Genomic DNA, 15,647 nt, shown 5'->3' on the forward strand with positions numbered 1-15,647 from the left:
CCCCATCTCCCCCGGGCAAGAGTCGGCCCAGACCTGATGTTTCACACCTCCCCACAGTAGCTCTCGGGAGTCCTTCCAAGCTTTTCTCCCATTCCAGTCTGTTGGCTCCAATCTGGACCGGTCCCCGGGCCCTTGCAGAACATGCTGGGCAAACAGATGAGGCCTAGCCGAAAGAGGTGCAGCTTTGGAGCCGAGGGCACCTAGGTTTGAGGACTGATGCCACCACGCATTCAGAGTTCCTGAATCTGTTTCCTTGTCCCTGAAGCAGAGATGATCCCTGCTTTGCGGAAAAACTAGGAGGAGGGATGGTGGATGTCGCGAACCCAGCTCAGCACTGGTGCTCAGGATGTGTAGCTCTCCTTGTTTCATTTGCCTCAAGTCATTCTTTCTGTCCAGAATTCTCTGCTTGCCGTTCTTATGTATGAAAATCCTACCCATTCTTTACACAAGGCCTTGTGCAGATATTCCCTCATGGTTGGACTACCCCAGCCAGAGCCGCCCCAAACCCTCCCCTTGCTCTATACTTCTGTAGCACCCTCTCGGTGTCGCTTGTGATGCTTGTCTTAGACCAGCTTCTGTCGTAGATGTTGGGATACGGGTCTGTGGCACATGGTCTCATTCACGGTCGGTGCTCAATAGCGTTTGCTTAGGAGATAACTCAACAGTCCCTATTGATTTTGCCGTGTCCGTGGATGAGAAAGCGGCATAAATAGTTCCAATCAAGTGCTATTTCAGAAATACGTCTGTTTGATTTTGAAGTCCCTTCCTGCCACCCATCTCCCTGCCTGCTGCTCGCGTCTCGCCATCCTCCGAATGCTGGGGGACTCCGCTGCTCAGCCCTCAGGCTCCTCCCCTCCTCTCTCCGCTCTCGCTGCCGAGGCTGGTGTTTCCCAGGTGCTCGGTGGAATTCCGGTGTGGTAATAATTCTTTATTATGGAAGGCCGCACCATACGTCGCGGGACATTTGGCATCTCTGGCTCGCGCCCATTTAATGCCAGTGAGGTACCCTCTTACCCCGAGTTATCAGGCAGCCAGAAACACTCCCGCACGTGGCCTGATGCCCCCAGTTGGAAGTCACTGCTAGGTGATATCATCTATTCCCAGCGGCTTTGATGGTCGTTATTCTAAAGATTCTGGAACATGTCTCCTCAGTTCCTATCTCTCCTGACGCCAGACCTGCTTTGCTAGCTGTTGACTTGCTCCTCTGCCCGGTGGTCTCATAGTATCCCTTGACGAGGGGTGGGGCCACATCTCCTCTCCAGGTCTGCCCAACCTCATTGAGGGACAGCTACATTCGTTTTTTCTTTTTTTAACTGTTTTTTAATCTTTATTTTTGAGAGAGAGAGATACAGAGTGTGAGTGGGGAGAGGGGGGCCCAGGCAGAGAGAGAGGGAGACACAGAATGTGAAGCAGGCTCCAGGCTCTGAGCTGTCAGCACAGAGCCCGACGCGGGGCTCGAACTCACACACTCTAAGATCATGACCTGAGCCAAAGTTGGATGCTTAACCAACTGAGCCACCCAGGCGCAAGGGACAACTACATTCTGTTGATTGCTCTGACCCAACACTTTGGAGTCCTCCTTGATTCTTCTCTCTCAGCAAGTGCCCCAAGGCTGTATCTTTTTTTTTTTTTTTTTTTTTTTTTTAATTTGAGAGAGAGAGAGGGCACACAAGCAGGGGGGCGGGTCAGAGGTAGAGAAAGAGAGAGAGACTCTTAAGCAGGCGCCACTGCTCAGTGCAGTGCCCAACATGGGGTTTGATCCCATGACCCTGGGATCATGACCTGAGTTGAAATCAAGAGTTAGACGCTCAACCGACTGAGCCACCCAGGAGCCCAAGGCTCTATCTTGAGCTATACCCATGTCTGACCTCCTCTCTTTCCCCTACCTCTAGACCGTCTCTCGCCTGGCTTGCTGTCGCCCCTCTCACCGGTCTCGCGCCACCTTTATCGTGTCCATACCAGAGGGATGCTGTTAAACCTGTTTGCTCGTTATCGCCGTTTGACTCAGAACTCTTCCCGGTTTCCCTTCTCACTCAGAGTCCAGACCCGAAGTAGAGTGGGCCCCTGGCCCCACCCTTTTCCTCTTCCCTCCCCCTCCCCCAACCACAGGGGCCTTCTTGCCCCAGATTTCTGCTGGCTCGCTTCCTTCAGATACCCACTTAAATGTCACCTTCTCAGAGGCCATCCCTGACCGCTTTCCTTCTCATTCTGCTCAATTTGTCTCCATCACTCTCAGACTTACCGAGTATCTGGGAGCATGTTTGCGTACTGCTTATCTCTTCCCTGCCCTGCAGTCTGGGCTCCGTGAGGCTTGCGGGCCTCTTGGTCTCGTTCTATACTCTTATCACCAGAGCCGAAAGGTGGGCCTGGCCTGGAGGAGGGCCCGGACACCAGGTCTGGATGAGTGCATGCGACACGCAGACGCGCATCGCACTCGTTCCCACTTCATTATTCTCGTGTCTTCCTGCTCCAGCATGTTGCGTAGGCGCAGTCTTGACCGAGGGGCAGTGGGCAGGCCACCCAGCATCGTTGCAGAACCTCCCCCAGGCACCCACTCAGGGCACTTACCCTAGGGGCACTCGTTGGGGGACTTCAGCTGTCCTGGCTCTTGCCCCTCCCCCTCCACGTAAAATAAACCAGCCTCTGAGCCGTGATGTAAGGATTTCAGTCTTCCCTGATGTTTCTGTGGCTTTTCTCCATCCCAGAGCCTTCAGGGCCCCACTTGCTTTCCCCATGACTCAGAGACCTTCTCATCTTGGTTCCCAGCCCATGGCAGAGTTGAAGGACAAGGACGGTGCCGGAGGCAAGAATGCTGACCGTTGTCGGGGCTGACAGCCTGACGAAACTCAGAACCTTTTAGCGATCTGTAGGCGCTCCGTGTAGGGGCAAAACCTATTGGCCGCGGTGTCGGAGCAGAACACGTCCATGTTCTCACAATAATGATGGCTGCCAGTTGTTATTAAGGGGAACGAGCTCTCCTTCGTTAGCAACCACGTGTATCGGGTGTGATGAAAGAATCAGTTATTTCATCCCGCACAGAACATGAACGTGACTTCTTTTATCACTGAGGAAACCCAGTCGCGTGGAAGTGAAATAATGCGCCACGGTCACCGTACTCAGAGGCCTAGAGAGTTCTGATGCTGAAAGGAATGAACTGTACCTTATCTGGAAAATTCTCTGCTTTGGGTTCCCATTCCCTCGGCATGTTGGCTTTGCTGCGCCCTTGTCCCATTAGGAGCGGACTGTATTTTCCATCACGCTCGGCGTGCCAGTGAGCTCACGGCCAATACTGACCTTGGCTTGGCGTCTGCTCCGTGTTTCCTATAGGATCAGCAGCAAGCCCGTCAGTCCCAGCTTGCTCAGGACGAACGTGTTTCACGCTCCTATCTCGCCCTGGCAACAGAAACCGTGGACATGTTCCATATCCTCACCAAGCAGGTCCAGAAGCCATTCCTCAGACCGGTGAGTGGAAGCTTCGGGGTGTTTGTTTTGCATGTTGGATTCCACAGTCAGGCTCCGGCACCTGTAACTAAAGGTGGCTGTGGAGATCCTGGACGTTGCAGCTCACAGCCACTAAGTGAAATTTTGATACTGGTTTTGTTCGCAGTTATGCGAGGTGATAAAGCACTCTGAGGATAGACGGAAGTCTACAAACAGTCTTTTCCAAGATAACTCAATTCGCTTTCTGCTTACAGAGCACACGGGATCACTAATGTTGAGGCTGTGACATACTTCTGTCGTTATCGATTCCTGTATTTTATCTATAGGAGACATAGAAAGTAACGTCAGTTGGAAATTAGAGTCTGTCAAGTAGAAATCACTGATACTGGGTAAGATCTTCGGTTCTCCTAGCTGTAGCTTTGCTATACTCAAGAAGCCACAGGGTAACGAGAGCCATAATTACAGTTTGTGACAGATCTAAGGTAGTCAAAACATTTGGCCTTGATATTATTAATAAGATCGGAGTCCTGTTTTTGAAATGGAAGCTGAGCCACATGACCAAAGATCGCTGCTTGGTGTTGGAGCTGCCGCACGGCACAGAAGCTTTATGGTGTGGCCGGGATAAGGGTCGTGAGGAAGGCCAAGAAGGGGCCAGGAGCCGGTGGTTAATTACCTGGCAATATGGACAGGCTGACAATGGAATGTAACTTGGTTACTCATTTCCTCCAATTTCCACGTTCACCGCTTCGTTCAACAGTATCGCCACACCCTGGCCTGTGTGCATCTCAGCAAGGAGTCTCCCCCCGCCCCCCATTTTCCATTTCACATCTATTTATAAAAGAGCCGTGGAAGGTGAAACAAAACTGAGCTCACCGTTGAAAGCACGCGGACACCACGACTAATTTAAACAAGATAGTTCAGACCCTTGCTTCCCTGGGGTTGGCAAATGGAAATCCTTTCAACTTTTTCTATGGAGGCCAGAGAGTAAATTATTAGGCATCGTGGGCCGTACAGCCTGTCCCAGCTACTCAGCTGTGCTGTTGCAGCACGTAAGCGGCCACAGACAATATAGAAACCAGTAAGCGTGGCTGTGTTTCGGTAAAACTTTATGAAAACAAGCATCAGGTCAGATTTGGCCCGCAGGTAGCAGTTTGCCAATCCCGGCACTAAACCAATGCCGGCACTAAACCTGGCAATAAAATGACGTTTTATTTTACGTTTAGTGACCCCAAATCAGCAAGTCTTTGATTGTTAGGGAACTGTAATAAATTATTTGAGACTAAATTGTCATACAGCCTATTTTTGGTTCTGAGTTCTTCATTTTTAAAGGAATTTATTGAAAGCAAAGTCTAATGTTTTCACGTCAACTAAAATTAATATTTTTCGAGGCCTACTTTTTAAAAAAAAATTTGTTCATTTATTTTGAGAGAGAGCGTGAGTGAGAGCTCAAGTGGAGGAGGAGCAGAGAGAGAGGGAGAGAGAAAGAATCCCAAACGGGGTCCACAGTGTCAGCACAGAGCCCAGCACGGGGCTCGAACTCACAAACTGCGAAATCATGACCTGAGCCGAAATCAAGAGCCGGACGCTCAACCGACTGAGCCACCCAGGCGCCCCTCAAGGCCGTTCCTTGACCTGAGCTATCTGCGTGCCTTGGCCGTAGCCTTCCACACGCACTCTTTGCCTGTGCCTGCTTCGATGCATCCTTTTCCTTTGCCACACAGTTTCGCCTTCTTCACTGGCTAGCTCAAACCTCTCCCACTTGGGGAAAAATAAAACCCTGCCAACGATATCCTGTCCTTATCACTCCTGTATTCCACAATTTCCTAACAGTCAAATACAGGAGCGCTTTACTTTGTGCAAAGCAGGTTCTCGAAAAGCCAAATTTCAGTTGGATGTGTATAAGTGCAATCATTAAATGTAACGAAAACCTTGTTCTGTGACTTTTTTTTTTTTTTTTTTAATGGCCTGATACTGTCTAACCTGAGGCAGGATTCCTCCTGCAGGTTTGCTTGAAGCACACGTGCCCTGCTGTACTAAGTACTGGGACATCGGGTGGGTTCTCGCATATTGTTTATATTGGCTACTTGTTTCATTTAAGTGTGCTTTGTCTCTCACCTGCCACATTTAAGATGATTTAAGACATAAACTTTATCTTCTGCTTCTTCTGCATTTCTCTTCTCTTGGCCTCTGATAATAAGAACGGTGCACCCTGTCAGAACTGTCAGACGCTTTTGAAATTTAGAAAAATAATGCATCAGGGTGCCTGGCTGGCTCAGTTCAGTGGAGCATGAGACTCTTGATCTTGGGGTCATGAGTTCGAGCCCCATGTTGAGTGTAGAGGTTACTTAAAAGTAAAATCTTAAAAGGAAAGAAAACGAATGCACATACAATGGCGGCTAAATGAACATACCAAAAATTTCTTTGACTTACGTTATGATGATGGGATTCTGAGTGACTTTCCCTCTTACCTACTTCTCAATGAATTTGGAGTAATCCTTGTTTTTTGTCACCGAAAGCATGAATTTAAAGCAAAGGTCGCCCTTCCGTTGATATTTGTAGATATTCCATCAACCTGCAACGTTATTAAGTGTTAGAATTATTGGGTTAGAGATGGAGAGTAAAGAAAATTTTGAGCGGAACGTTCTTCTTCAGCTTACGATCCACGGCACATATAAGGGATTCTCTGCAGATTAATCTGGCCCATTCCTGTTCCTCCGCTGAGATGGGAGTTTTGGTCCTTCTCACTTGTCTCAACAGCTTGAATTGTCCTATTACCCTGTGATTTCCTAGGAGCTGGGACCCCGACTGGCTGCAATGCTCAACTTTAATCTTCAGCAACTCTGTGGCCCCAAGTGCCGGGACCTGAAAGTAGAAAACCCTGAGAAATACGGCTTTGAACCAAAGAAGCTGTTGGACCAACTGACAGATATTTACCTGCAGCTGGACTGTGCCCGGTTCGCCAAAGCCATTGCTGACGACCAGGTCGGTGCCCGGGGCGGGTGGGGGAGGGCAGGCCATTTCGGGGGGAGGCTGGGGTTCAGGCTGCTGAGCTGGGCGACCAGAGGTGGCATCTCTGTGGACTTCCTGGCAGACCCTGTGCAGTGACGTACCCACCTGTCCCTGGATTTTCCCCACTTGAAATCAGAAAGGCGATACTTTTTAAATTGTGGTTTGGGAAGTTTTTAGTCGGCAAATGGAAATAATCACCACCGCGGCCAGGGGAGCTTGTCTGATGTAAATGAAGATGGCTCAGCTCTTTTTCATTGGGTGTAAAAGAGCTGACTTGGCTCCCAGATACGTCTGCAGTGGAGTTCTTAGCCCGTCCTGCTACGAGCAGCAGGCCCATTGCCTTCCCACAGAGGCCCGGCTTTCCCAGGGCTCCAAGCCTGCTTCCCAGGCCTTCGCTTCAGTGCTGCCGCCGTTGTGATTCCAGGTTCCAGACCTCGTGGGGTGATCTTCATAGTCTTCTCTCTCCTTTATTCCTCGTGTCCCCTGTGAGGACGCCGTTCGGCGCTTGGCATTTCCGCAGCTGCCGATGTAGTCCAGCCCCACCCCCTTCTGACTTCTCTCCCTCCATGTTCTCCTGGCCCACGTCATACCAGCGTCATAAGAGCCGATTGTTTATCAACCGAATACCAAGTTTTAACCACTTGGCGTATTTTTGTTGATGTGGTCCTCACAAAATCCTGTGGTGTAGGTTCCATTAGATTCCTCATTTTTACATGAGGAAACTGAGGCACAGAGAGTTGAAGTGGCTTGCTCCCGGTGGCGCCCGTGCCGTGGGATAGAGGCAGGATTCAGACCCAGTCAGTCTGGCCCTGAGCCTATATTCCCAGCCCCTCTGCTTTCTGCTTAAAATGCCCCAAAATTCCACACTCACCTGTGTCTCCATCTTTGTTCACACTCTCTCTCCAAATATTACTCACGTTTCAGGTTAACCAGCAGTAGGGATTCTAGAAGGTTCTTTACCCATATCTCATCCAAAGGAATCATAGAAAAATAAGGAAATAGCAGATATTATTTTTTTTAATGTTCACTTTGAGAGAGAGCATGTGTGCCCATGTGCAGGGGAGAGGGAGAGAGAGAATCCCAAGCAGGCCCCACGCTGTCAGTGCAGAGCCCAGCACAGGGCCCGATCCCACAACCTGAGCTGAAATCGAGTCGTACGCTTAACCAGCCGAGCCACCCAGGCACCCCTAGGTACTGATTGTTTGTTTGTTTGTTTAATAACAGCTCTATTGAGATATAATTCACGTATGTGGGTACTTTGGGACGTAAGCAAGAGAGGTGGTCTTGACAAAGTGCCTGCAAAGGAAAAAAAACACACGTCTGAAGCAGTTTTTCCACAGAAAGTAGTGTATCAGAGGGGCGTAAGAGTTTGCCGTTATTGTGGGGAGGGGCTAAGATGTGTTTCTAGCCTACAGCCTGTGATACCGCACATTTCTAGAACTATGGAAGGGAAGTGGTAGTCTGGAGGGAGAGAGAGGAAAGGGGGAAGTACCCCCATCCAGAGTGGGGTGTCTGCTTGGGGAGCAGGCCGGCTGCGGCTGGGCTTCTGTAGCCTCGCCAGAGGTCAGGGTGCGAAAAGTCCCCAGAGACTCTCGCGCTTTTACTGTAAGCGACTCGGGAGAGTCATTAAGTGTGGTCTCGCTGTGGCTGCCACATCCCAAGTGGTTAACATCACAAACTTTGCAGCGTGAATAAACACGGCGAGACAGTGAAAACCAGGTGGGGACAATACCCGGTAAGGCCTGTGGATTGTCGTGGTGGCCTGTGGTGGCACCTGGCTTGCGTCACAGATGGCAGTTTCTGCCCAGTGGTGCATGGGTTCTCTTGAGTGTGTAAACAGCCCTGTTCTTCCAGACTCAGGAAGCAAACGCACACGAGTGCCAGCGTCCCAATGTAGAGAATAGTGTTTTAAGTGGATTTCTTGGCTTCCTTTTACGGTGTGGTATTTGTTCTGATTGCTGGGTATTTTCCTCTTACATTGGTTGTAAGCTGATTAGAGTCCTGAGGATCATTTGGAAGGGGGTTTGAGGACTGGGGAAGAAAGGGTGGAAGTCTACAAAGCTCCAGAGGAGGAAGAATTACAATTTTCTCCTTCGGGAGCAGCGGCCTTGGTTTGGTCTGGTGTGTGCGGGAAGACAAAGGATGAAGAAAAGGGCAGCCATGCGAGGAAGGAAGAGCTTCTCTCCCCGCCAACCAAGAATGGGCTAAGCACGCGTGTCCAGGGCGCCTGGGTGGTTCAATCAGTTAAGCGTCGGACTCTTGATTTCAACTCAGGTCATGATTTTAGGGTTTGTGAGATTGGTCCCTGTCAGCGCAGAGCCTGCTTGGGATTCTCTCTCTCCTGCTCTCTCTGCCTCTCCCCCGCTTTCTCTCTCTCTCTCTTTCTTTCTCTTTTTCTCTCTAAAACTAAATAACCACAAAAAAAAAAAAAAAAAAAAAGATAAAGAGCCTATCTGAAGTCACACTTCTCCCATCCAGTCTTTACTTTTTTTTTTAATTGAGGTGAAATTCACATAACATAAGGCTAACCGTTTTATTATTTTGTAATGTTTATGTATTTATTTTGAGAGAGAGAGCTCAAGCAGGGGAGAGGCAAAGAGAGGAGAGGGAGAATCCCAAGAAGGCTCCGCGCCGTCAGCACAGAGCCCGACGTGTGGCTTGATCTCTATGAACCATGAGATCGTGACCAGAGCCGAAATCAAGAGTCAGACCCTCAACCAGCTGAGCCACCGGTGCCCCAAGATTAACCATTTTAAAGTGTGCAGTTCAGTAGCATTTAGTACATTCACAGTGTTATGAAGCCATCACCTCTTTCTAGTTCCGACATTTTATCCAAACATACCCTCAAAAAGAAATGCCATATTCATTACGCAGTCACTGTCCATCCCCACCCCTTTGCCCCAGCCCTTGGCAACCATTAATCTGCTTTCTGTCTTCATTTTACATAATTTTGGATTTACCTGTTTGCCTATTCTGGATATTTCACGTAAATGGAATAAGATAATACACTACCTTTTGTGTCTGGCCTCTTTCATTTAGCATAATGTTTTTGAGGTTCATTCATGTACATGGCCTACTGGCTCATTCCTTTTTGTGGCCCAGTAAGATCTCATTATGTGAATACTCCACGATTTGTTTGTCCATTCATCCATTGGTGGACATTTGAGTTGTTTCCAACTTTTGGCTATTATAAATGTGGCTGCTCGGAGTGTTTGTGATGAAACGCTAGAATACCTGTCTGTAATTCTTTTGCGTATATACTTAGCAGCAGAATTGCTGAGTCATATGGTGATACTACATTTAACTTCTTGAGGAAATGCCGCATTGTGTTCTACGGTGTACGAACGGATCATGTACAGCTGTTCTAATTCCGATTTCTTCATTCTCACCAACGCTTGTTATTTTTTCGTGTTTTTTTTTTTTTTTTTAAATAGTTACTCTAGTGGGAGTGAAATGGTACTTCGCTGTGGTTCTGGTTTACATTTTCATAATGACGAATAGTGTTGAACATCTTTCCATGTGCTTCTTGGCCATTTGTATACCTTCTTTGGAGAAATGCCTGTCCAAGTCCTTCTCCATTTTTTTTAAGTGGATTATGTTTCTGTTGTTGAATAGTAAGAGTTTTTTTTACATATTCTCGATACAAGACCCTTATCAGATACACGATTTGTAAATATTTTCACATCTGAGTTTAGAATGACTCTGGAACATCCTTGAGGTCATCACATCTGATTTTAGAATGACTCTGGAACATCTTTGAGGTCAAGAGCAGCATCTTTACTGCATCTCTCACCCAACCCACATCAGACTCGAAGCGACAGCTTAGTAACGTGCATTTGCTCCAGGCACTGACACCGTTGCTTCTAGAGGCTGAATGCCACGTCCCCTCGGTGCGGGCTCCCTTTGATTTCTTTTTTTTTTTTTTTTTTTTTTTTTTCAACGTTTATTTATTTTTCGGACAGAGAGAGACAGAGCATGAACGGGGGAGGGGCAGAGAGAGAGGGTTACACAGAATCGGAAACAGGCTCCAGGCTCTGAACCATCAGCCCAGAGCCCGACACGGGGCTCGAACTCACGGACCGCGAGATCGTGACCTGAGCCGAAGTCGGCCACTTAACCGACTGAGCCACCCAGGTGCCCCGATCACCGTTGTGTTTTTGTTTTGTTTTGTTTTTTTTAAATTTTTTTTTTCAACGTTTATTTATTTTTGGGACAGAGAGAGACAGAGCATGAACGGGGGAGGGTCAGAGAGAGAGGGTTACACAGAATCGGAAACAGGCTCCAGGCTCTGAGCCATCAGCCCAGAGCCCGACGCGGGGCTCGAACTCACGGACCGCGAGATCGTGACCTGGCTGAAGTCGGACGCTTAACCGACTGCGCCACCCAGGCGCCCCTTGATTTCTAATAATGCTCACCACGCTGCCCTTAGAAGTTGACTTATAAGCAAGCATAAGTTGTTAAAAAGTCGTCATCTTTTAAGAAACAGAACGGGTGATGCTTCACGAGGGTGGCCGGGTGGCTCCTTGTTACAAAGAGAAGTTCAAGGTGAAACCGCCTCTGATGCAGCAGTGCCCAACCAGCAACAAGCGCCTGTGCAAAATATTTTCATTTTGCCCTTCCAACCTCTTATTCTATGACCTTTTGGCCACTTCTCCTCTGCGCCCCTTCCCAAAGAGACGGAGACTGGCTTCTGGTTCATGATAAGTAGATGTCAGATAAGGTAACTGCAGGGTCAGTACAGTAATTTGGTTTCAGAAAACCATACTGGAGGCTCTCCGAACTTTTCAGGATCGTGCAAGATGGCTTTCAGGGTTTCCGCTAGGTCGAGGCCAGCGTTTGCCCTTCCGTCTGTCTCCCCCTCAGGTGCATGAAAGTAACAGGGGGCATGGGTGCCTGTGAAGACAGGAAGTGAACACGTGCACTTTCTTAGAGACTGAGGTTTACAAAGGAAAGAAGAAAGATGGAGGGATTTCAGTTCCGCACTCTAAGAGAATACAGACCCTGAGACGAATTCATCCTGCAGACATTCGTCTGAGTCCTTGGATGGGAAAGACCGCTCAGCGGGTTACGATGCCGTCCTTGGAGTCTTGATCGGTCCCCTCCTCCGTCCGGATCACTGTCCCTGAACTGACAAGTGGCCAGTGTTCTTGCCAGAAATGCAAATTAGGATATACTGTGATATTTTGAAATGGCAATGATTTTTATGAATTAGGTACCTGTGAGGTGGGTGTCACCACCCCCATTTTACACCCAAGGAAACTGGAGCTCAGAGGGGTGTGCCTAAGACCACCCAGCGCTCGAGGAGACGGTGGAGCCAGGATTCGAGTCCCACTGCAGCCGTGGTGGGCACTTGTCCTCTAGACCGTTCCCCGTGCTCCTGTCAGCAGAGCACCCGACACTTCAGCGTTGAGCTGAGAGATTGACCTCGAACGGGAGAAAGCTCCTGTCGACTGGGAACCGGGCCGGGCTGTTCTCACCATGTCTGCCTTTAGCGGAAAGAGCCGCCGTTTGCTGCCAGGGCCCAGTGCCTTGCGAGGCCTCAAACAGGCTCGATTTTCAATTTCTTTTAACATTTACATTTTAAAAGAAATGAATGTTTACTGTAAGATAATTCCACTATTTAAAAATTCCCCTCGTTTGCCTCACTCCTGAAGCCCTCCTCAGAGGTAATGACCTTGTACAGTTTGATACGTATATTCCAGTCTTCCTGCGTTCATAGCCATGTGAGAGTATTTATATATGTGTTATTTCAGGGCTGTTTTATTTTTTCATGTTTAGTTTTCAGAGGCGGGGGGGGGCCCAAAGGGGAGGGGGACAGAGGATCCGAAGGTGGCTCTGAGCTGACAGCCCAGAGCCTGACACGGGGCTCGAACCCTTGAGCCATGAGATCATGGCCCGAGCTGAAGTCGGATGCTTCATCGACTGAGCCCCCCAGAAGCTCCTACATGGGTCGTACTTTAGGCGTTTTCTGCAGCTTGTGTTTTTCCGCTTAAAATGTATTTGTCCCCCGTCGTCTTTCCTCACTTGCAGAGATCCTACAGCAAAGAGCTGTTTGAGGAAGTGATCTCGAAGATGCGGAAGGCAGGGATCAAATCCACAATAGCGATCGAGAAGTTTAAACTCCTAGCTGAGAAGGTGGAGGAGATAGTAGCCAAGAACGCACGCGCAGAAATCGACTACAGCGACGCCCCAGACGAGTTCAGAGGCAAGCGGACCGCTCTTTCCCTGCCGAATTCTTTGATTGGAGTTACCTCGAAACACGTAACACAAAAAGACCGCATTCTGTGCTTTTCCTTTTTTTATGGTGCGCTAGAGTTGCTCCTTGAGGCATGCTCTCTGAAATTACATTTGCCTACTTTTAGTTTCTGTTATCGATTAGAAGCGAAAAGAAAGTCCTTGTCCTGATTTCAAACTAGGAAACCGCCGGGAAGATGCCAGGATCAGCCTTGCCTTGGCAGGAGGGGATTTCCTGCAAGTCCCCAGATGCGGGAGCTTCCTGCATGGCCCTGGTCCTTCTCCCCTGTTCTTGCCCCCCAGCTGTAGCTGACGAGAGTGCTCTCCCCTCCACCAGGGGCACCGGGTGTGCCTCTGTCTTATGCTGACTTCCAGCTAAACTTGGGGGCCTAGTAGGACCACGCGAAGCAGGACAGGCTTTGTTTCGCTCTCGTTTTCAGTTTTCGGCTCTGTGAGTAGAGTTTGCTCTTGGCTTTGTCTCTGCAGACCCTCTGATGGACACCCTGATGACCGACCCGGTGCGGCTGCCCTCCGGCACCATCATGGACCGCTCCATCATCCTGCGGCACCTGCTCAACTCCCCTACGGACCCCTTCAACCGCCAGATGCTGACAGAGAGCATGCTGGAACCAGGTAGAGGAGGGCGCGGCGAGAGTCACAGGGCCCAAGGCCGCCGGGCCCAGCTGTGGCGCCCGAGTCGTGTGTCCGAGATTAATCTGAAGGGGAGATCTATCAAATCCAGAAGCCACACGGCGTCTGGCGCTCGATGGAAAAGACACAAAACATCCTTTGCCCTTTTTTCCGCCGCCGGAGCCTGGGCCTTCCCCAGGCTTCATGTCAGTGAGGGAGTGAAGGGCCTTGTCTTTCCGCGTACACAGACCCGCACGCAGCGGCTCCCGGGAGGAGCCCTCCCGCCTGGGGCATTAATCCTCTCCTTTTCTTTTCCCAGTGCCAGAACTGAAAGAACAGATTCACGCCTGGATGAGAGAGAAACAGAACAGCGATCATTAAACCGCCCCCCGTGCCCACCCTCTGCTCGAGGCCAAGGCCAGCCAGGCAAGCAGAAGCAGCGTCGGTGGCGGATATGCTGTTCAGATGTTGGAGGCCCAGCGCAGCGGGAGACCCCGAGAGCCCACCCAGAGCGACCAGACGGTGGAGATCTGCAAGGTCATGGAGGGGGAGAGGAGCCCGAGTCCTGTACATATATTTAAGTGACACACATGGTCAAAAGCTTGAGGGACACACTTTACGATTGCTTGTGTAATAAAACTCGTCCTTCTTACGTCACCATTTGGGGCTTTTGCGACGGAAGTCTCTGAGTGATTGGTGACAGATGGGTCTGGACAGCCTCCCCTTCGTCCTTATTTCCCCCCCTAAACCCGATATCCGTTGATTTGATTGTGATTAGAGAACCTTGGACATTTTGCTGCTAAAGAATCCTTGCCCTGCTCCCCTCCTGACCCTACTTGCACTGCTGTGGATTTTTTTAAGAGAAGCAAAAACAAAAATAAACTCCTTCCCCCACTGGCCCTCCAAACATATACTCTGTGAGAGAATTGTGCCTGCAACAAAGTGTTCATCCTGGGATCGTATTTTTATATCATATTCACATATTTGTTTTTTTAATTGGTGTTAGATGACATGATTAATAAAAAAGGCAAGCTATTTTCAGAATTTGAATTTCAGTTTTTATTTTTATTTTTTCCTTTTGAAATGTCCCTTTAAAGTTTTTTTGTTGTTTTTTTTTGTTGTTTTTTTTTTTATTCTGAACAAAATGAGAATCTGTCACTCTGGTCCTTGTAGTAAGGCCTCTGTTAGGGATCTGAGGAACAGTACAGCCGAGGAAGTGTCCAAGTATATCAGGATTTACATGACTTATGGATTTTTTTGGGGGGGGGAGGTAAGGAGGGTGGGGGGCGATTCAAAACCATTACAGGTATCCTAGGGGGGGGAAATCAACTCCTCAACCCTGGAGTCTGCGAGTTCGAGGCAGGGGTCGTTTGTATGACGTGTCCGTTGGGGCTTGGCCTTACCAAAGCAAAAAGGGGGTGCAGGAAACGTGGATGTGTCTGCTTGTAAAAACACACACAGACAAACACACCTACACGCACACAGAAGCACGAGACTTTTTGTATGACTGCTCCCGACTGAACATACTTGAATTCTTGAATTTCCTTTGGGGTAAAAAAAAAAGGATCTGAAACCATAAAGTGTTTTGAAGAAATTAAGCTACGGAAACATACTTTCTTTTTCTTTTCCTTTTTTCCCCCCTCCCCCTTCCCCCCCCCCCCCCCAGACCATGTCCTCTGTTCAATTCCTAACGCAAACTACAATAAATGGTGATACACATTCAGAAGGAACCTTCTTGGAGTCTCTTCTTTTTGTGGAAAGCAAAGGGGTGGGTGAGGAACGAGAGCCAAATGAGTCTGCATGTGGCAAAGTGTCTCGTCTGCCACCCGTTCGGAGTTGCTACTTTGAAAACAAAACCTTGGGCGTTCTGTGTCCGTCCCGAGGCTCCGTCCGGTCCTCACTCGGTTCACTGTTCAGGTGTGCGTGGGGGTTGAGACTTGTCATGTTCAGTCTCCGCCACCCAGCCTCAAGTTTTTCCCCATCTCGAGTGCCTTTCCCTTGACCCTCACGGTCCTTACTCAAGGCCAACCCGTTTCACCGAGCTGTTCTCTGGCGCCACGGTTTCACATAACCCCGTCGGCCAGCGCGTGTACTGATCAAAGCGAACACTTAACATGGTACTTGCTGTGTGCCTGGTGCCGTGCAAGCACTTTCATATCTACGGCTTCGGCTTTTTTTAAACAGGTCAGGGGGTGGGGTGAAGAGAGGCTAGGAAACTCGCCCAAGGTCACCTTGTCTCCCAAGGTCTCCCAAGCCCCTGCCCCTAACCACCATGCCTACTGCTTCTCCTGAGCAAATCTGGACTGAATCACTTCCCTCCCCCAAAGTAGAAT

The 15,647-nt window shown here is 49.2% G+C and overlaps 1 protein-coding gene across 9 annotated transcripts in view; it reads left to right on the forward strand.

Annotated features, from left to right (window-relative positions):
• Positions 1 to 15,044, forward strand: part of UBE4B (ubiquitination factor E4B) — a 126,950-nt gene extending 111,906 nt beyond the window's left edge. For 5 of the 9 annotated variants that reach the window (XM_045482101.1, XM_045482093.1, XM_045482095.1 and 2 more), the window contains 5 exons: positions 3,328 to 3,462; positions 6,232 to 6,423; positions 12,481 to 12,734; positions 13,171 to 13,317; positions 13,634 to 15,044. In XM_045482101.1, the coding sequence (XP_045338057.1) occupies positions 3,328 to 3,462; positions 6,232 to 6,423; positions 12,481 to 12,734; positions 13,171 to 13,317; positions 13,634 to 13,895 (990 nt within the window). In that variant the 3' untranslated portion in view covers positions 13,896 to 15,044. The remainder of the gene's footprint in view (positions 1 to 3,327; positions 3,463 to 6,231; positions 6,424 to 12,480; positions 12,735 to 13,170; positions 13,318 to 13,633) is intronic. The other 4 variants (XM_045482102.1, XM_045482098.1, XM_045482100.1 and 1 more) reach the window with 2 other exon arrangements.
• Positions 15,045 to 15,647: the final 603 nt, after the last annotated feature.

The sequence above is a fragment of the Leopardus geoffroyi genome, chromosome C1, assembly GCF_018350155.1.
Source record: "Leopardus geoffroyi isolate Oge1 chromosome C1, O.geoffroyi_Oge1_pat1.0, whole genome shotgun sequence".
In the NCBI taxonomy this organism is placed as follows: domain Eukaryota; kingdom Metazoa; phylum Chordata; class Mammalia; order Carnivora; family Felidae; genus Leopardus; species Leopardus geoffroyi.